Raw genomic sequence first — 20,173 nt, 5'->3', positions numbered from 1 at the left:
TCTCACATCAAGGTGACTGGCAACTCTCTGGCAGGCCACCACACCAGCCTTCCTTCCATCCACCTCCCCCTCTCTCCCTTGGCCTCTATAAATGGTTCTGTTTTCCTTGGAGGCTCCATTAGGCAAGAGGCAATAAGAATCCCAGAAGTAATGCTACCTATGGACCCAGAAGTGTCATTACTCAGACATTGGTTCAAAAGTTTCCCTTCAAAAGAATTCAGGTATACTCCATCAACAATTTATAGAATCTTAGGGTGCTATAAGAATTGGAAGTATGGAAAGCCAATATGAAGATAGACACTGACACACACACACACACACACACACACACACACACACACACACACACACATATATCACTTTTCAAAAGATGTTTTTAAAGGGGAAAAACACCTGCCAAAATCAACTCAAGTGCAGATGCATTTCCCATGGCATCTTCACCTTATAATTGGAAAAGACCTGCTTGGGGTCATCTTGTCTGACTCTTCCCTGGACAAGAATCTCATCTCTGACATCCTAGCTGAAATGCAGGAAAATCCAGAGACATGTGCAATCAAATGGGAAAAAGAGTAGAGGAAGGCAAGCCAAGCACAAGGAGTTTGTACTTAATGTCCACTGTAACTGATGAAAGGTGCCAAGCACTCAGCTGACCTGCACTCCCCAGTGACAGTCTTTCAATTCATGAACAGACCATCATATGTTTTGCCCCTTCCTGTGGTCTTTTCCTCTGGACTAAACATTCCCTGCTGGAGGTCCTCTTATGGCACACACATAAGGCCCTTGACTATCCTGGCTGTCCTTCTCTACATTCTCTCCAATTTATTAATGTCCTTTCAAAAATGTGCCATCCAGAGGTGAATGTGAGACTCCGCATGTGGTCTACAGCAAAGAGCAGTGAGACTATCATCTTCCTAGCCCTGGATCAACCTTATTAAATGCAGAAAGTTTTAAAGAAGATTTTTACTCCTCATTTTGTATATTTAGCTGATTATGATTTTGTTGAGTTGAGCATATAATTGTTTCCCCTGCGCTCCCCACCACCACCGTCCACTGGAACAAAGAAATATAGTTTCTAATCAGTGCTTGCTTTTGGCCACACGTCACAGAAATACAACAGCAAGCAATTGATGCACCTGAACAAACTTTTTAAGAGGTGGCCAAACTAGTGGCATTTCAATACCATCTGAAAGTAAAATGCAAGGATCTGGAAGTAAGGATGAAGGATACCTCAGTCAATTTGGACATGCACATGTGCGAGCTCTTTCCTTCCTTCCCCTTAGTTACTGAAGGTCTCTCTCGCACCTCTCCTCCAAATTTCTTTGAGAAGTAAACAAGTACACATCAGGAGTTAGCCCTAGGCAGGCAAATGGCAGGATCCTGAAGTAGGAGTTTGAACTAAGCATTGTACAGTCAACCATCGGGGCTATAAAATAGCACATTTCTTCTCAGCTTCCCTGGCTCCTCAGCTAATTTAAAATCAAATATTTCAAAACTGAGGGTTACTTTTTTCATTAGAATACTAGACACCTATCTCCTGATCTCTACTCTCTCATCTTCAACTTGCCCTGTGGACATATCAAGCTGAACTCATTAATTTTCTCCCCAAACCTTCCCCTCCCCACCCCATGACTGTGAATGGGAGCACCATCTTGCTAGCCCCCCAAACTCTAAACGTGGGGGTTATCTTCAACTCTTATCCAATTGATTGTCAAGTCCTATTGTTTCTGCCTTCATAATTTTTCTTGTATGGCCCCCTTTATTCTTTTGACATCTTCACTCCCTGGTCCATGCCCTTCTGGTTGGCTTCTCTGCCTCATTCCAGTTCATTCTCTAATCAGCTGTCTAATCTTCCAAAAGTGCAAGTCTGATCATGTTTTCTTCCCATTCAAACTCCAGTGGCTCTTAACTGCCTTCAGGACCAAATAGAAATTCCTCTGTATGGCCTTTAAAGCCCTTCCTAAAATTATGCCTTGCCCCTTCCTACCTCCTTTCCAGGCTTCTCACACTTCTCTACACTTCTCACACACACCACCCACAGCAAGTGCTAGGCAGTTCAGTTGGTATTCCTCACCCAGGCCACTCCATCTCCTGCCTGAAGATGGATGTCTCCCATGCCTTGAATGTCTTCCCTCCTCATGACTGCCTCCAGGCTTCCTTTCAGTCTCAGTCAGAATCTCACCTTATATAAGAAGCCTTTCCTGGTCCCTCTCTAATCTTAGGGCCTTCCCTCTGAGGCTAGTCCAGCTTTATCCTGTGTCTATCTTGCTTGTACCTGGTAGATCACATCTCATCTCCCCCATTAGACTGGGAGCTCCTGAAGAATTAGGACAGTTGCCAGGTTCTATAGCTTTGTCCTAACCCTTCCTTTTCATTTAGACTAGTAAAAGAAAACAGGGTGCAAGCTGTTGTTTAGAATTATGCATGCCACTGTTTATCTTCATTAACACATGAACAATCTCAATACAGTTGGCTTCATTTTGCTTCATCTGCAACAAATTCTACCTTCTAGCCAAATGCAATGGGCTAGAGGGATGGCATCAGTTTTCTGTCAGCAGCCACAGTTGGAAGACCAACTCTGGGGGACGATGCTGACAGGTTTCTTGGTCAGACACACAATGGACTAGATTGCCTCGAGACCCCGTACAACTCTGGCATTCTGGGATGGGGCTTGGGATCTCACCTAGTGGAGAAAGTTGCAGTGTGGAGACTTCCTCCACTAAGTCAGATCATCAGTTTCTCTGCAACTTAGAGAGGAGAGCTGCCTCAGCCACTCAGATACCAATTGATTTACTCATGGTCAAATAACTACCTGAACCCAGGCCTTCCCTCAAAAGCTTCTTGATTTTCTCTTTGTTAATTTCTGCATCTCAGTTTAGTTCCGGAAAACCCAAGTTCTCACTCTTCTTTAGCTGGCGTGAGAGAGGGAAGCTCTGCTTAGGCTGACCTCTTCTCTAAATGGAGGAGATGATAAGGAGGAGTTGGGCAGGGGAAGAGGGAGCAAATTCAAATGCTTCCCAGCTACTCCTGTGCAAGACTCTCCCAAAGTATTCTCAGGACATAGCAAATACAAATATCAAATAAATACTATATCTATATCTATATCTATATCTATATATAAAATCAAAACAAAATAGCATTGGCCATATATTTTTAGAACAAGAGAATCTGCTGAATCCCTTGACTTCACTGTAATTGGATTTGATCTAGATCTGTCTGGAGTACATATATTGTCCATAGCAGGAGGGAGAAAAAATGGAAGCTTTGCAGATACTTAGAATCTGCCAACAAAATGGGCCTCTTTCTCACTGACCTCAAGAATTGACCTTTCAAAAGTAGACACAGCTTGACAGAGAATTCAACTTAAGAGTTTCTGTGAACAGCCCTGGCTCACTAGTCCCTCACTTCTTCCTCTCCTCACTTCCCCCACCCCACTTCCTCCATTTCTCCCCTCCCTTCCCCTCTCCTCTTCCTTAGTTATTTGCATACTAAATCTCTACTTGAAGAAATGAAATGCATCAGCAAATGTCACGCTGGGGATAAACTCTGCGAACAAGGCTAGCATACAAATATGCCTATTAAAAACTAAGCCATGAGTAATTGAGTCAGGTCCCTCTTTTCCTCTGATATTGTGTGTCTTCATAATGTCACACAAATCTTAGATGCAAATATCATAGGAGATTGACAGGTGGCTAAGACAGCATGGCAGACAGTCTCGATTTTCCTTTTGTTGAAAATCTAAAAGGAGACTGATGGCAATGACCACTTATATCAACTACGTTCCCCACAAAGGGAAGAGAAATACTATTTATGAAAAAATAAAGTTACCATAAACAATTTTCAAAGAATGAATTTAATTCTGGGCAGCATCATATTGAGCATTTTCCTTTCATCAGAGTCAGGCTACTGCCTTCCTTCCCAGTAATGATGTCCATGCACCAAGAAGTGTCCCATGGACAGGAGATGCCCAAGAGCACTTAACTAGCCCTACTGTGCACTGGAGCTGACTACTTTGCTCGATTAGTCCTCAGAAAGATTGTTTAGGACTAGCACATGAATGTCCCTTTGTTTTTTGATTTGTTAGGATTTTAGTTTTAGGAAGCCCCCAAATACATGGCTATGCACTGGCCTTGCTAGATAGCAGACAGAGACATGGCAGAACCTTAGTTGGGGGGCATAGCATCCTGTTGCAGAGCTTCTCCACGCCAAAGCTCCCTTGCATTTTGTCTGCCCAGAGCATGGGATCCCTAATCAACAAATATGCCTACACACAGTACAAAGGCACACGCACATGCACACATATACATGCATACACAAACAGATGCATGCTAATGGGGTAGGTTCCTAGATTTTCTCACGAGATTGAGAAATGATAAAATAATGGTGGTTAGTTTCAAAAGGTACATAAACTACCTCGCCAAAAGTTGTTAATCAAGGATTCTGGAGGTGATCTTTATCAAGAGGCTGACATACTTTGATAACTACATTAGGAAGGGAAATAAACAATCGGAATCCAAGATGAGACTCACACTTTATAATTTAGAAATAGGAATAAAAAATCAGATCCTAGCATCTTAACTCCCTCCCTCCAATTTCAACTTCCACTGTTTAAAAAAATTAAGAAAAGAAAGAAGTATATGAAAATAAGAGAATAAAGGAAACTACATAATGGTTAAAGGTCCTTAGGAAATAACTTCTACAGGGCCTGGGATAGACCATGACAAATCATCCAGTTCACAAAGACAGCTGTCTATCCTTTTCTTAAAGCTCTCCAGAGAATGAATGGTAATATGCAATTTCCCAGAATGCTCCCTTCCTGGTGGAAAGGGACTGAGCCTTTGGAGAGCTCATGTACAACAGTGAGTATGCTGTGGGAGGACAATAAGCATTCATTCTTGCCACTTCTAGCAATAAAGAGATCCAAAGATACGAAGAAAGGACAACTAAAAATAAGAAGCCCATATTATTCATATTCCACAGTTAATTATTGGTAGTTATTCACATGAAACTATCACCCAGGTAACATGAGGCAGGAAAGAAAAGTTCCTAAATCTAGGCCTCTCAAGTATAGAGAGTTTCAACTACAAGAGTTGGTTTTGGTCCAGGGTAACTAAAGTAAAGCCAAGATAGGAGGAATGAGGTGGGTTAACCAAGGGAAGGAAGGGGGAGGGGGAGAGGAGGACAGGGGAAATGGGGAAGTAAGAATGAGCCAAGGCAGTGGTTGACCTGTTCTAGATACTGGGTCACATGGTAGAACATGGTAGAACATGTTAGAAGAGGTAATGTTCAACTACATATATGGTAGATTCAGTGGATGTGTTGGCCAGTTTTGCTGGACTGCTTTTGTTGTCATTAGAAGTGATGGCTCTCTGAATAAAGAGAGATATTGGGAAATGAAGGTCATGTATGAAGGTTAAGTAAAAACCAAAGAGATCATGAAAAATCATTTTAATGAAAAATAAATAAATTTTATGTCCTCAGAAAAAGGCAAGTTGAGATAACATAAATATGGAGAGAGCCGGTTCCCTCTAGACATGAGAACCTGGCCAACACTGACCAAGATAAACCTGAAAATAGATATCTGACAATAGAAGACAAACAAGGGGATGGAGGCAAAGAAATAATACCTAAGTTAATGGCTGTATAAGAGAAAAAATGAGATCATTTCCAAGTCTCTTCCCTGAGGTTCTTCTGTCTTCAGCCCTGGTTGAACCCCAACTAGAAAACTGTGGCCAATTCTGGGTGCCCCATTTTAGAAAGGGCATTGATAAGCAGCAATACATCCAGAGGAGGGTGACAGGGCTAGGGAGGAGATTCGAAACTATTCCACATGAAGGTTAGGCTGAAAGAACTGGGGGCATTTGGTCAACTGAAGAGATGGGGGACAGGGCAGGAGCTCAATTTTTAATTATTCCAATTCAGTGCCAGAGATCTTTGAGAGCCTAACCTGTGCAGGTGCTGGTGCTATGGCTGGGGGTGCAAAGAGAAAGAAAAAAATTGTTTCTGGTCCCCAAGGGACTTTCAATTAAAGGACCATCACACAGAAAAGGACTACAGTTAGTCTAGTTAACCTCAAAGGGCAGAACAAGTACCAACAGGTGAAGGGGCAGATTTGGACTCAATACAAGGGAAAACTTTCTAACAGTTGGAGTTAGATGAAAATGAAACAGGCTACCTAAGGGGAGAGAGAGAGAGTAAATTATCACTGAAGACCTTAAAGACTAGGTCACCACATTATGGAACAGACTCAGGTTCAACTGAAGGACCTTTTAGCTTCTTCCCAAATGGGAGATTTGGGGATGGTTTCCATTATTTTGTCTGAAAGGATGATGTAAGCTACCAGATTGTATTCCTTTGAAAGTATAAAAATATAATCCAAATGCAAATATAAATGTTTTGAAAGAATGAAGAAGAGCATTTGTTAGGTACTAACTTTGTGCCAAAAGCACAGTGCTTTGTGGGTTCTTTGATACTCAAACACTATCTCTGAAACAGCTTCCCACTGAAAGCATGGAACAGCAAGAATCAGCTAGGAGAACTGTATGGGGCACATATATTGTACTGCTACTGAGGGAGGCAGGGTCTGTTATCTCCCTGTACTTTACTCTGCCCAAAACTTCGCACTACAGCCCACTGAAGCATGTCAGCAGGTCAAGATGTAGGTATTTTTGAAAGGAGCAGGAGGGAAATGCTAACCCAAAGTGAAGACTGGGTTTTTTCATACTCTCAGGTTCCTGGAGATCAGAAGCTTAAGAAGGAGCCTTAATCCTAAATGTGATGACTTAAGATTGGAACTTCCTACAGGCTCTTTGAATTGAAAACACACACACACACACGCACACACACACACACGCGCACACACACACACACACACACACACACACACACACACACACACACACACACACACACAATCCTCCTTTGAAATGTATCACCAGCAACTTGAAGCCTGTAGGAGAAAGAAGGCAAAGGGTCCAGTTCGAAGGTGCATTTGATAGCTGAGAGGAGAAATGAACAGATTTAACGCTGAGACTGCCCTTTGAAAAAGAAGAGAGAAAGTATTAAGAAGAAAGACAAAGGAAAAGATGGGCAAGAGAAAAAGAAGTACAGGGAGATAGTTCCACAAATATGACTTTGGTCTCCTGGGGAAAGCTATCCACTGAAAGGGTCATAATACTACTTACTACCTGCACAGAAAAAAAATGAAGGGAGGCCTATGGGGTTGGCTTTATATAGAAACAGAGGAGTCCCCTCTCTATACAAGGAGGGCATGGGAGAAGTTGGCTTCTAAACTTTTTTCTAGGTCGGCGTCACATATGCCCATGCAAGAATGGAAAGCTTGGCTAGGGGGAAGGAAGAGTTTAATCTTAAAGTCAGTGTTTAAATGGGTCAGAAGAGAAAGGCATTTTCAAATGGATGAAACAACATGGTTCTAATGCAAATTTCAGCTGAGTTAGGGGCCAACACATTTGATTCACCCTCATGCAGTTTTATAGAAATTCAACTTAATTACTGAAATTAGAAAATTAATCAATAAGGACAGGAATGCTTAGCCAACAGTGAACAAAGTGAATTCAACATTACTCATAGCTTGCCTCCAAAGTACAATCCCCCGACAAACACCTAAAAGAAAAGAAACTCTTCCATGGGATCAATCAGAAGTAGTGGAGATAAAGAAGACGACTCACCTTTCCTTGAGTCAGATATAAGGAGATGCCCTGGAAATCCTTCTAGAGAAAACTCCTTTAATCTTTTCAAAACAATATAGAAGGGAGTAAGGCTGTGGCAGTAGGCGGCAGCAGTAGCAACGGAGCAGAGATAGTCACTGAACCTGCTAAGGCACTGTTTGGTGCACTCCTGGCTGCACCTTACACTCTGCCCCTCATCCCCAACTGGCATCTGCCTGAGCACTGGCCCCTGAATGTATGTTGTGTCCCCTTGACGCCATGTGTGAGAGTGGCAAATGGTTCCAAGTCTGGGGTACGGGAAGAAAAGCCACCAAGATTTCAGGAAAACTATTTCAACTAAAGGCCTCAGAGTTCCCAAGGCACTTCTCCAGTATTTCATTTACATATCAGCCTTTTGTGTAAGCACAGGCATGTGCAGGCACTAAGTGAATCCCAGGAGAGCAGTCTCAGTGCCCAGTGAAGAAGAGCCCAATTCATTCAGGGCTGCACATATCTGCAAGGCTCTTTATGACCTCTAAGTCCCTCCATGGAATTTCTGGGCTATTGACTCAGTTTTCCAAGGACTTCTTTGCTCTTCTTCTGATTTCTTTAAGACTGCTAGCCTGAGGACCCTTGAAACAGAAAAGGTATGAGTCTGACTGCCTGTCAAGTGGCAGGGGATTTGGGGCTGTTCGGAAGCCCAAAGGTGGAGAGTCCCAAACTGGAAGAGAACATGGAAACAACAATAGCAAAAACAAGCCCAAGGTATCTTACCCCAGATATCAGAAACACCTTGCAGAAGTCCAGGACAGGCAGGATCTGCAAAAAGCTTGCAGCTTCGAGTGTATCTTGAAGGTTGTCCATATTCAGAGAGAGTTTGGCCGTGTAAATGAAATCGATGATTTTCTTCAGCCCGACTTTATTCACCCCATGGAGCTTAATGCACATTAAATCTTGTTCTTTCATGCCACCTGGAGTAAAAAAAGCATGGGGATAAAGGAAGGTGGTTATTTTAATGAAGGCAGAACTCACTTCTGCTACTAATAATATGGAATAAAATCAAGGTACCGCCTATAGGAGAGAAACACCAGGATCCGGGGTGGGGGGGGTGTTAGTAATTAAAAGAGTACCACTAGCCAAAGGATGGCTGCCATACCAAAGGGAGACAAGTGAGTGTTTCCTCCACTTACCCAGAGGGGCTTTTGTCAGAACTATCCTTCACATTCAGGTAACATGCCTTCATAATTGACTTCAAATTAAGACAGAATATTAAAGGACCACTCTACCTGTGAACATAGCCTTGAAGTAATCACTAGCAGATGCCATCATGGCCCTGTGAACAGGGAAGGCTTCGTCTCCGTCTCCAGGGACTAGGCTCACATCACAAAGTAATCCTTCAACACGAAGCTGGTCAAAGCCCTACAACGAGATCACAACTTCAGCCATTTATTTCTCAAGAAAGAACTGAAGTGCAGATGACCTTGGTGGCCTCCTATTCTCTCTGCTGCATGGCCATCGGGAAGAAAACACAAGTCATTCTATAAACATTCAGAATCCAAGAGGCTGCTTAATAGTGGCAAAGAAGGCACAGAAAATCAAAGTGGTTTCAGAATCCAGAATAATTAAAGATAGAGTGAATAGCTTCCCAAGTGAACTATTAACACTAAGAAAAGTAGACTACACGGGGAGTTGGAGGGGGGTTGTCAAGCTTCACTTTTTTGCTCTAAAAAATGAGGGGGCTACATTAAAGCTTTTTCCCAATTCGAATATTCTATGATATAGTCTCTGTGGGGGGAGCGATAACTATGTGTATATGTATGCATCTCTTTTTGGAGGGGATCGGGGAGAAGATCTAGACCCATAATTTCATGAAACAAGGGAATTCTTCATATGTGAACTCCTTCCACTGATATAGATTAATGACTCTGCAAAACTCTTAAAGGTTTATTGAGAAGTTAACGGATTGGCTCATGGTCACATATATACACATACATCTATCTATTCTATTCCTCTATATGGCATAGTGAGTAGAGAGCTGGTTGTACTCAGGAAAGTTTGGGTTCCAGTCTTGCATGCCATACCTGTGTGACCATTAGATCATATATCACCAAGACTTTATTTTAATAACAAGTTAGGGACCTATTGCTGTGGGAAAGGGCAACCCGACCGGAGCCTTGGTAGAGGCGGGGTACTTGGCCTTGTCTCCTGGGCTGCTGCCCAATTCCATACAATGACCTTGGCCTTGACACTCACATCAAAGCACTTCAGATCAACATCACCAGGGAAAAAGATTCCACAGTGGGGAGGAATTGGGGGCAGATCTTGTTTTTAACCAAAAAACCTTTTTTCCATCATCTACTCCCCCCCCCCCGGAAAATTGTCACATTTTCAAATACTAGGCAACAAAAGTGTTTATTCTAATTCCTTTAGGGAGACATGTTTTCTTTTGCAACCCCTAAGATACTTTTTATTTCCATTTCTTTTCCATTAAACCACCTGCCAACCATACATGAAATCAAGGCCATCGTAGGGAGGAGGAGTAGAGCTTCTCTCTGAATTGGGAATCCAAGGGAAACATTATAGGCAGACGAGCCACCAGGCCAAGGCCAAAGGATGGGGCTGTCGAATGCAGATGAGTATTATGAAGGTAGGAAAGGAAAGAGAAGATGTAGACCAGGCAGAGGAAGAAGGGAACCTCGGACTGGCTATGAAAAAAAAAATCTAAGATTCCTTACTTACTAGAGATCGCTGCTACTCAGCAGATCGTTGGCCAAGTACCCCGCCCCTACCAAGATAGGCTCTTCTTAGCTGTGTGACCCTGGGTAAATCACTTAACTCCACTGCCTAGCCCCTAGCATTCTTCTGCCTTGGAACCAATATACAGTATCGATCTTGAAGATGGAAAGTAAGGGTTAAAAAAAACCTCTCTCTTGATAACCTGTTCTAGTTTTTAAATCATCTGAATAATTTAAAAATTCCTCCTCTGTCTAATTGGACCCTATTGGGCAGGCCATGGAGGCCCATTTTCTCCTGTTCTGGAATCCATGGGAAGAGGAATGGATAGCCTTCTATAATAACCACTTAAACTATTCCTCAGGCTTCTTTTCTCCAGCTTAAGTTAATTTCATTTCTATAACTCTTCTTCATTAGGCCAATTTTCCAGCCGTTTACAAGTTTTTGATGTTTTCCTCTAGACATTAACATTTCTCGACACACTTAACATTTCTCGACATCGACATCTCCAATGACACAGACCAAAAGTGGACCTAATAACAATGGCTTTCAAACTCTAAGGATCTAGTTTGTGGACAAATAAATGGAAAGTATTTCTTTGCCCATTGAATAGTAAACACATGGAACTCATTATCCTAAGGGAGACCGTATAAGCTGAAAACACAATGTCATCTAAACTTGTAAAGCCCTCTGGCAACCATCCAGCATGTAACAAAGATCAGTAATTTAGAAGATTGTGCCTGATTGACTGTTCCGTTCCCAACCAAATGCTTAAACTGATAGCTCCTGTTCTCATTGGGGGCCATCAGCACATCAAAATAGTGTTTATTGAGCCTGGCAAGGAGCTGATCATTGTCAGACAACAGGAAATGAGTGGTTCAAGTCAGCCCAGGAGAGCTGGTAAACTTTCAAGAATGCAATTCTCAAGATGCAAAGGGAAACTCTTCTACTAGGGAGGAAAAATGGTAGTTGAGTGAAAATACTAAAGCAGAGAGAAACACAGGGAACTCAGTAGCTGATAGATTTTTTTCAAAGCTAAGCATAAAAGATAGAAACAAGGAAAGGTAATAGGATGAAGAAAGAGACAGAAGAGGTCCAGTAAAACAGTATCAGGAATGCAAGAGCCTGGTGAGGGTAACTACAGACCACCAAAAAGGTGCTCTGGGATAGTAGAGAGGGAACAGTCCTGGGGCCGAGAGGAGGATGGTAATGGAGAGGACCACTGCCTAGAGGGGATGAGAATGATAATGCAAAACCAAGAGGGGCATCAATTTTTAAGGGGATTCTATTTTTCTCTGCTGACAGAAATACTCTGAGCCCTGGAAATGACAGAATAAAAAGGGTCAGCAGGGAGCTGATCCCCAAGGTAAGGAAGGAGAGATTAAGATGCCAAGTCTTAGGATGAGGGGGCAGTAGTCCAGGTAGCATCATTTAAGGGAAAACTAAAACTCAACTGCAATGTTTGCATCTGCTGCGTCATAAATGTGGGTTTGCAATGGAAGAAGTTTCTTCCTAGGTCATGTGTCAACAACTAGGACACAGTGCCATCAGGGAAGAAACAGACCTTAGTGGTGGCCTTGGGACCAAAGAGATAGACTTCTCTAATAGCATCTCAAACAGAGCGAGAACAGCAAGCTGTGCCACTCAATTAGGCCTTGTCTTTAAAAAGTAGATGTTATTAAAATAGCTAAATATAAATATTTGGTAACGCCACCAGAAACACATTTAAACTGAATGTATGACTTAAAACAAAATTTGAAGAAACACAACTAGTGAAGTACACTTACCTTATCAATTCTTCCTTCTTGATCCAATGGGGGCTCCCATTCTAGGCCCTATCCCCTCATCCCCAGCCCCTCTGAAGTTGGGAGTTTGTTATGCCCTCTCAGGACAAATTGAAGGCTCCAGGTCTTAAAGTCTATGTGCCATCATAAGCCTCTTCCATGCACTTCTCTCTGCCTAGTCTATTTCATCCATGAAAGCTTTTAAAGCTCAGGAATCAGAAGGGATCCTTGGGCCTTCCCATCATTCCTAATGACCAAGAAGGCATCTGCTTCTAGTTGGCTCCCAGTCCTCTTGACCCTCTTATGTCTTTCATCTCTTGATTAAAAAAAAGGCCTGATTTCACTATAGTAGGGACACCCTGCTACAGAAACTTCCCTCTTGGGCACTATCTCTTCCCAATAACTACTTTCCCTGGCAGTTAGCTCATGTTATACAACAACAACGACAACAATGACAACTGACATTCAATAAGGGCTTTAAGAGTTGCAAAATGCTTTCCGTGCATTATCTCATTTGATCTTTCTGACAACCCTAGAAGGGAGGTCCTGGGCATCATACCTCAATTTGCCACTTTAAGGAAACTAAGTCTTACCCTATTTCTCACCAGCTACCCTACCTTTGGACTTCTCTGGATCTCTCCATCGTGTCTTCCTTCCCCAGGACACCCATTATTGGGAAAGTTCATTATTATCCAAGACTGACCCTGCGTGATCCTCACATGTCCTCAGGCCCTATTATGCCCCTCTGATTTAACCCTCTGACTAGAGGGCAGGCCACAATCTCTGGGGCCTCTATTTAAGGAGGGGGTTCAGCATAGTCTTAAGCCTTGTCTCCCTTTCCCAGTAGCTACGCTGTTATGAGGCATCTCCAGATCCCTCCATTGAGCCCTCGTGTTGGATACTTTCTCCCCTCTCCAGTCCCCCCCTTCACAGCTTCCTTTAGTATATTGTCCTCCCCATTAGATTATAAGCTATTTGAGGGCAGGGACTCCAATTATCCCAAGAGATCCATCTAGGGAAATCCAGTGGGGTGAATATGGCCAGTTCCTCCCTCCCCCCATCCCTAATTCCAGCTTACAGAGCCTATTCCCTTATTGCCTACTACTGCTTCTCATTTGCTACAGTTATGAAATATTGAGCAAAGAAGTGTTTGATTGCAAGAGAAAGGTCAGAGCTCTCACACTGTTCGAGAACTTGATTTAATTGGAAAATAAAAGGGGCTAAAATAGACTTTTACATAAACACAGTGTGGGAAGTTTCAATTAGCTATTCCAAATAAAAGAGGAATGGCTCATTGGTCAGGTACTTTGGAGGAAACAGGTGCTCCAGAGAAATTATTTTTCAGATGACTGAAGTCAGCTTGTGAGGGCCAAAACTTGATTCAGTTCATTTCAATGGAAACCTTTCTGAAATACATTTTAGGCTCCCTGCCTCTATACATATCACACAAAGAATGGACTTCCCAAGAAATGGCCTGAGGCCCACACATGTAGGGGCCAGACTCCCTGATAGCAGCATAACCCAAAGGAGCTCCCATAGTCCCAAGCTGCTGTGTAATGCATCTTTTCCCATCTTGGATCTGGAAGTACTGCTAAGAGTATATAGCAGCCCACTGCAAACGTCTTTCAAGCTTGGCATTTCCAAGGTGACCCAAATACAGCAAAAGAAGAGGATATTGTATTACCTGTAACACCACTGAACTATGGGTATTGCTCGTGAAAAACCGTGCAGTTCCTGTCTTAGATGACTGCAGGTGGGCAGCCAAGCCCATATCGCTGTTAACAAGAGCCACTTTCATGTGAGGGTCTTCGTCTTCCACCAGAGATCTAAAAGAATTGAAGGGGAAAAGCATAACTTTAGATCTGCCCATCAGTTCATAATAATGGGTAAGATGGCAAAGTAAAATCATGACAGTCACTGCTAGCCTCCAGCTTCCATTTCTTGGTTATGAATGCACGAAGAAACTAGAGAAATTCATGGCTTCATCCAAAGCTTGCCAGGGTCTGTGAGGCCAAAGAGGAACTCTAAGAAGAATGCCTAAGTTCATCCCAGAGTGCTAACACAGTTGGCTGCTTTAACCCAGTGCTAGCTGACTGCTCCCAGGGGTGCTTTGGGGGTTCTGTTGGCACCCCAGTCAAACTGACAGAGGCTTCAGCACCCCACTTGGGGCTCACCTGGCAACCCTTTAAAGCAGAAGACAGGAAATGTGACTACCAATGTATAATATACCTTTATTTCTAATGTGCCTTTCTTTTCAATATGTGGGCATTCTAGTGAACTTTGGAAAGAGTCACTGTCACTTAGCTTAAGTGTGGGCTTCTCAACAGAACAGCAGTTGAGTCTCTGTAGAAAAAAGATGCTACAGAAATAAACATAAGACTAATGACCTAGTGCAGTACCAAGAGTCTGTGTGTGGCTGTTCACATACCAAATTAAGTGATTCTCAAGGGGGAAAACACCAATATTCAGTAAATTGGGCCTGATATTTTGCCTGGCATTCAAGGCCTCCCGCAATTAGCTGCAACCCATGCTTTCTGGAATTATCTTCTACTATTCCCTCTGTGTATTCTTCCAATGTATATACATTGCAAGTAAACTGGATTAGTCACCCTTTCCCAGTTTCCTACCTCTATTTCCTTGTTCACACAATTCCCCATGCCTGGACTACTCTCGCTCTCTCCTAAGCCTGCCCAAGCTTTACAAGCCCCACTTCAATGCCACCTCTTCTGTATAAACTTTCTTGATCCTACTGGCTAGTTACTCTTCACCTGGGACCTCACATGGCACTCTGGACCTTGGGAGGACACTTGTCATGTTCCCTAATTATTACATGGGATCATGACTCTCTGTGGGCCCCACCATTAACATCATAATCTCCAGCCAAACACCAAGCAGAAAAGGCTTTGGCTACAGGCATATGGAGAGCCTGCATACCTATGCTGGCTACATTTGGGGAGACTGAGTGGCACGGAGATCTCTCAAACAACAAATTGTTTGGCCATAGAAACTCCCTAAAATTACTCAAGTCATTGGGGGATTGTGATCTGTGTTGCAGGAAGGGGAGCTAGAAACTGAGCCCCTCAAAAAATGCCCTGCCCATAATGGTCACAAAATAACTAGCAAATAAAATTGGCCTGGGCAATGTCAAGAGCTGAAGATTAATGAAGTTCTTTGGAAATGTTCAGGAGCCTAGTATGGATTATTTTTCCCAATGAGAATAACAATACTGTCCGTTGATTCATTGCTCTGATGCTCACTGGTCCAAGAGATCTACCCAAGGCCATAGGCAGGTAGACACTATGGGGTTTAGCAAAAGGAAGCAGTTTACTTTAGGCCTGGGGGTCAGAAACCCCTCCAGGGCACCAGAGGGAGACTACAGGGCCTGTGACCTGGGCTGTTCTCACTAATGCTCTATGATAAGAGGCATTTCTTTCATTCTGAGCAGAGGCCCACTGGCTTCTTCACCAAGCTGGCCCACAGCCTGCCTGCCACAGGGGTCCAAGACTCACAAGAGAAGAAGCAGCCCTGGCTTACCATGGGGTCTGATTTAACAGCAAACTGCCAGACAAAAGGGAAAATGAAGAGGGCCTGGGACTGAACGATGAGCTAGAGCTATGGTTAGCGGGGGTGGAAGCAGGGAGGATGATGCCTCAGAGGGGACTGAGAAGAAATGTTCAGACAGATGAAAGGAGCCCCAGAGGAGAGCAATGTCAAGAAAACCCCAAAAGAGAAAGGGTTGTCTAGGAGAAGGGGCTGTTGGGAGAAGCCAGTGTCACAGAGAGGTCAAGAATGGCAAGGACTGAGAAAAGACCACCAGGCTTAGCTCACTGAAGACTTTTCAGAGAAGAGCACTTTCTGTGGCATGATGCAATCAGAAGCCAGAATGCAAGAGGGAAAAGTGAAAAGAGAAGCTGAAGCAACAAGGACAGACAGTCTTTTCTGTTTTCCCATCTCGCACTGGGCCTGAAGAACCTCTGCCAGGTTCTGTTCCCATTGCCTCCCACTTGAGGCCTCTCCAGGTGTTAGTGTGTCCCCTCCAAATCACTTTCTGTTTGTACCATGGGTAAAGTATCTATTCCTTTGAATGTGAATCTTGGGGGTCATTCTCAGTGGCTAGATGGGGGTGCTGGGTCTCAAAAAGAGGCAGGATTAGGCGATGACTGAGGCCACATTTTATACCAGCCTAAGTAAGAACAGGTAGACCCATTTTTAGCCTGCTGCAAATAGGAGCCATGCTATTTCTATCTGCCATGGTAAGAGTCTGCCCCTGCTGCCCAAAGGCCAGTTTCAGCAGCATTTTATGATTCTTCATGGCAGAAATGCCAAATAATGATTCTATTTACACACTGCCCCTTGCACTGACAATTGCTTCTAGAGCACACAGACATGCCTCAGATCAATCACCAGTAGGGCCAGATTTGAGCTAGTGGCACTGGGTAGGATTCCTACAAGTCAAAATGTAAAGGAAAAGTATTCCAGCTTTAGGATTAGGTGGACAAGCAGAGAGGTGGGGAAACACATGAGGTATTTGTGTAACACCAAATGCTCCAGTGTGGAGGATAAATGAGAAATGACTTTGCATGTAGACTGGCTATTCTAGAAGGCTGACAAATGTCAAGCTAAAGAATTTGAGTTTCATTTTGGGTGGCAATGGGGAACCACTGAAGGAGTTTCAGCAGAAGACTGCCATAATAGCTAGCATTTATATAGCATCTACTAAGTGCTTTACAATTATTATCTCATTTGATCCTCACAACAACCCTGGGAGGCAGGTGCTAGTATTATTATTCCCATTTTAGATGAGGAAACTGAGGCAAACGGAGGTTAAATGACTTGCCCAGGGTCACACAGCTAGGGAGTATCTAAGGCCAGATTTGAACTAAGATCTTCTTAACCCAAGGCTTGGCACTCTATCCACAGCTTCCTGTGCATTAGGAGAGTTAACCTGACAAAGAAGCCTGGCAAAGTGTGGAAGAGGAAGAGGAAGGAGGCAGGGAGATGAGTTAGAAGGCTCTTAAAATCAGCCTAAGACCCGAATTAAAGAAGAGTGGCAAGAGTAGTGGAAATGGATGATTTGTTAGGTGAAAAAGTCAGGAATTTGTGATTGGACACTTGGAATGAAGAAGGGGAATGTCAGGCTTGGGGTGAGCTGGCCTGGGACCCTCTGTTTGCACAGGCACTCCTTCTTGCTTCTCTTCCCCTCGGTTCCAGACCTCTGGTGCCAGACTCTTCCTAGGCTCCCCAGGAGATCTCTTGAAGTGTCACTGTGTGTCTCTATGACGTCTGCTTATTCCAGCTCCCACCCATGAAGAAAAGGATCTCCTTTTCTACTTATTCTGATTCATTCATTCTAAGTTAGCCGGCATCAATGACCCATTGAGAGTGTACAAAGCCCTGAACTAAAATTGAGAATACTCAGTTTTTGGAAAAGGCAATCCTCAGCCTCATGGAGATGACTGTGTGGCAGGAAGATAAGCCCCAAACAGGGTCTGACTGAAATGGCCAGTATGTCAAGCTGGGTCTGCCTTTGAGTTCTTGAACATCAAGTGCCCAGTGAGGTCCAAAGGGAAAGAAAGGCCATTCATGAAGAGGGTTAAGGTGAATGACAGAAGGCTTGATGGGACAGGAAGTGCTTTAAGAGCTTCAATGGCAGCCATGAATTCAGTGGCCAAAGGGGAGAAGGATAGCCCAGATATACAAGAAACAGAGGTGGGAAAGCACAGAGGGTTTAGGGAGAGAAGAGGAGTTGGTCAGTTTGTCTGTCTATAGTGCAGATTGCTTAAAGGAGAGTGATCTTAGTTCGGTCTAGAAAAGTAAGACAAGACTAGGCTGTAAAGGGCCTTGAATGCCAGGCAAAGGAGTTTGAACTGAACTTGGCACATGCAATGGGAAATCAATGAGGCCTTTTAAGTTGAGGAATAAAGTGGACAGATATTCTTCTGTGTAAGGGAGATGCTTCTGAAAGTCACAAGAATGATGGATGAGAGGAGGACTTGGAGTAGGGTGGAGAGCTATCACAGCAGCCCAACCAAATAGTAATAAGGATATGTTGAATAAGAGTGTTGGGAGAGGGAAAAGAGGAGACAAATGTGAGAAATTAGGAGGAGTTGGCAACAACCAGAAATGAAATGAAGTGAACGTGAGGTAAAGACAGCAGAGTCCAAAGTGCTGCCAAGGTATCAAGCATAAGAGAATAACCACTGGGGAGAAAATAAGTCAGAAAGAAGACAAGGGTTAGAAGCAAAGCCAATGATCTTGACTTTGGAAGCCACATGCCTTGTGAACATCCATGTAAAGATATCCTGGAGGCAACTGAATAATTAAGTCTAGAACTCACAAGAATGATCAAGGCTGCAAAGTCAATTTGCGAATTGCCTGCCAAAAAAGGAGTGGTGGGCATAAATCACGAAGTTACTGAAGGAGAGAAGAGGGCCAAGGGCAGAGCCCTATAGAATGTCCATATATGGCAAGAGGGTAAGGAAGATTATGAGAACGCAGGGGAGAAAACAGGTAGAAATAGCTGAAGAGGTAGGAAGGCCAACAAGGTGTCTATAAAGATAAGAGGTGAGAGGAACCCATAAGGAAAGCGTGTTTAGGACAGTGATCAAAGAAGCCGGGGCCTAAGACAAAAGGCAAAAGGTTTTGGCATTTGGGAGGTCATTGTCTGTGGGGGAGGAAGTCAGATGTCAAGGAGCTGAGATGAGATGGTGGGTGTGGAAAAAGTGGTACTACCAAGTGCTGACAATTTTGAAAAGAAATTTAGCATTTAAAGGGGAAAAGAAAGATAAGGTGGTTGTTGGTTAGGGCAGAAAGGTGAAAGGTGGGCTTACTCATCTTTTAAGGATTAGGAAAAACCTGGGAGTTTCTGTGGTATATGTGGAGTTAAGATGAAAAACATTTGAGAAAGAGGGGGTGACTAATAAAGCTGAGTCTAGAGAAGGGAATCAGATGAGATGAAGGCAGAAGGCGGATCCGGAACAAGTCTTTTTCACGGGCCTGGGTATCTCTTTTTTCAGCAGTCATGAAGCAGAGGGAGTGGGAGGAAGAGAGGGAGAGAGTAGTAGATGATAATATAGAAAAGTCTGGGGACTGGCAGACAGAATCAAGGGAGTCCAGGTCAGAAGGCTTGGAGAAAGGACTGGAGGAGTCAGGTTACAAAAAGGGAACAAAAGGCATTTGATTAGGAGAGAGGAGAGGCTCCAGATGGAGTTAGTATAAGCCCACCACTCAGAATGAGTGAAATCATGTTGACTCCAAGTCAATATGAGCTTGCTATCCTAGACTACACTTCAAATAAGTGGCACACCTATAAGAGAAAAGACCCTGAGATGGAGAGTTTTGTGGTAGTTTCCTGGTGAGCAAAAGGGCATTGGTTACATTGCTCAGAAGCCACTTCAAAGCCACTGTCCAGGAAACAAACCTTGCAACCAAGCAACTGGCTCTGCAAGTGTTTCAATCCTCTCTCCTCAACTACAGCAACCAAAGTCTGATAAAAGTAAGTTTTTGACGCCCAAGTCCTTAGCGTCAACAAATGGTTCAGCTCAGAAATGGATCTGGTTTTATCAATGAAAATGACCCTAAAGAAGATGTATTTGCATCTCTCTTGCTACCATACCTACCCAAAGGATCACTGGGCCTTTCCATCTGCCCTGCAGCTGACACCTCCTATGTTGCCATCCCCTATAAGAATGTGAGCTCCTGGGGAGCAAGCAGCCCCTTGCTTTTCCTTGAATCCCCAGCATGTGGCACAGAACTTAGTACCTAGTAAGAGCTCAATAAATGTCTTTTATTCATTCATGTATTTCACTGACAAGAAGCTATTTGAACTAAGAAACATTTAATGATCAAAGAAGGAAGCAATCTCTAATTGGAGGAACGTATCATTTAGGCAGGATTACTTAACAATGAGGAGCTACACACAACTGAATTTTCCAGATAAAATGAAATCTGATCCTTAAAGCACTAACTAGTTTTGATGGGGGGGAAAAGCCA

At 43.4% G+C, this 20,173-nt stretch overlaps 1 protein-coding gene across 1 annotated transcript in view; it reads right to left on the bottom strand.

Moving 5' to 3' along the window:
• KLHL13 (kelch like family member 13) overlaps positions 1-20,173 on the bottom strand; it is a 179,052-nt gene that overhangs the window by 143,521 nt on the left and 15,358 nt on the right. Inside the window, exons 2-4 of the mRNA XM_044682841.1 lie at positions 13,866-14,007; positions 8,951-9,083; positions 8,439-8,635 (exon numbers count right to left, since the gene is read on the bottom strand). Coding sequence (XP_044538776.1) covers positions 8,439-8,635; positions 8,951-9,083; positions 13,866-14,007 — 472 coding nt within the window. The remainder of the gene's footprint in view (positions 1-8,438; positions 8,636-8,950; positions 9,084-13,865; positions 14,008-20,173) is intronic.

This window comes from Gracilinanus agilis, chromosome X (assembly GCF_016433145.1).
Source record: "Gracilinanus agilis isolate LMUSP501 chromosome X, AgileGrace, whole genome shotgun sequence".
NCBI lineage: Eukaryota > Metazoa > Chordata > Mammalia > Didelphimorphia > Didelphidae > Gracilinanus > Gracilinanus agilis.
The sequence above is the reverse complement of the archived record's forward strand: the minus strand, read 5'-3'. Positions and strand labels throughout refer to the sequence as shown.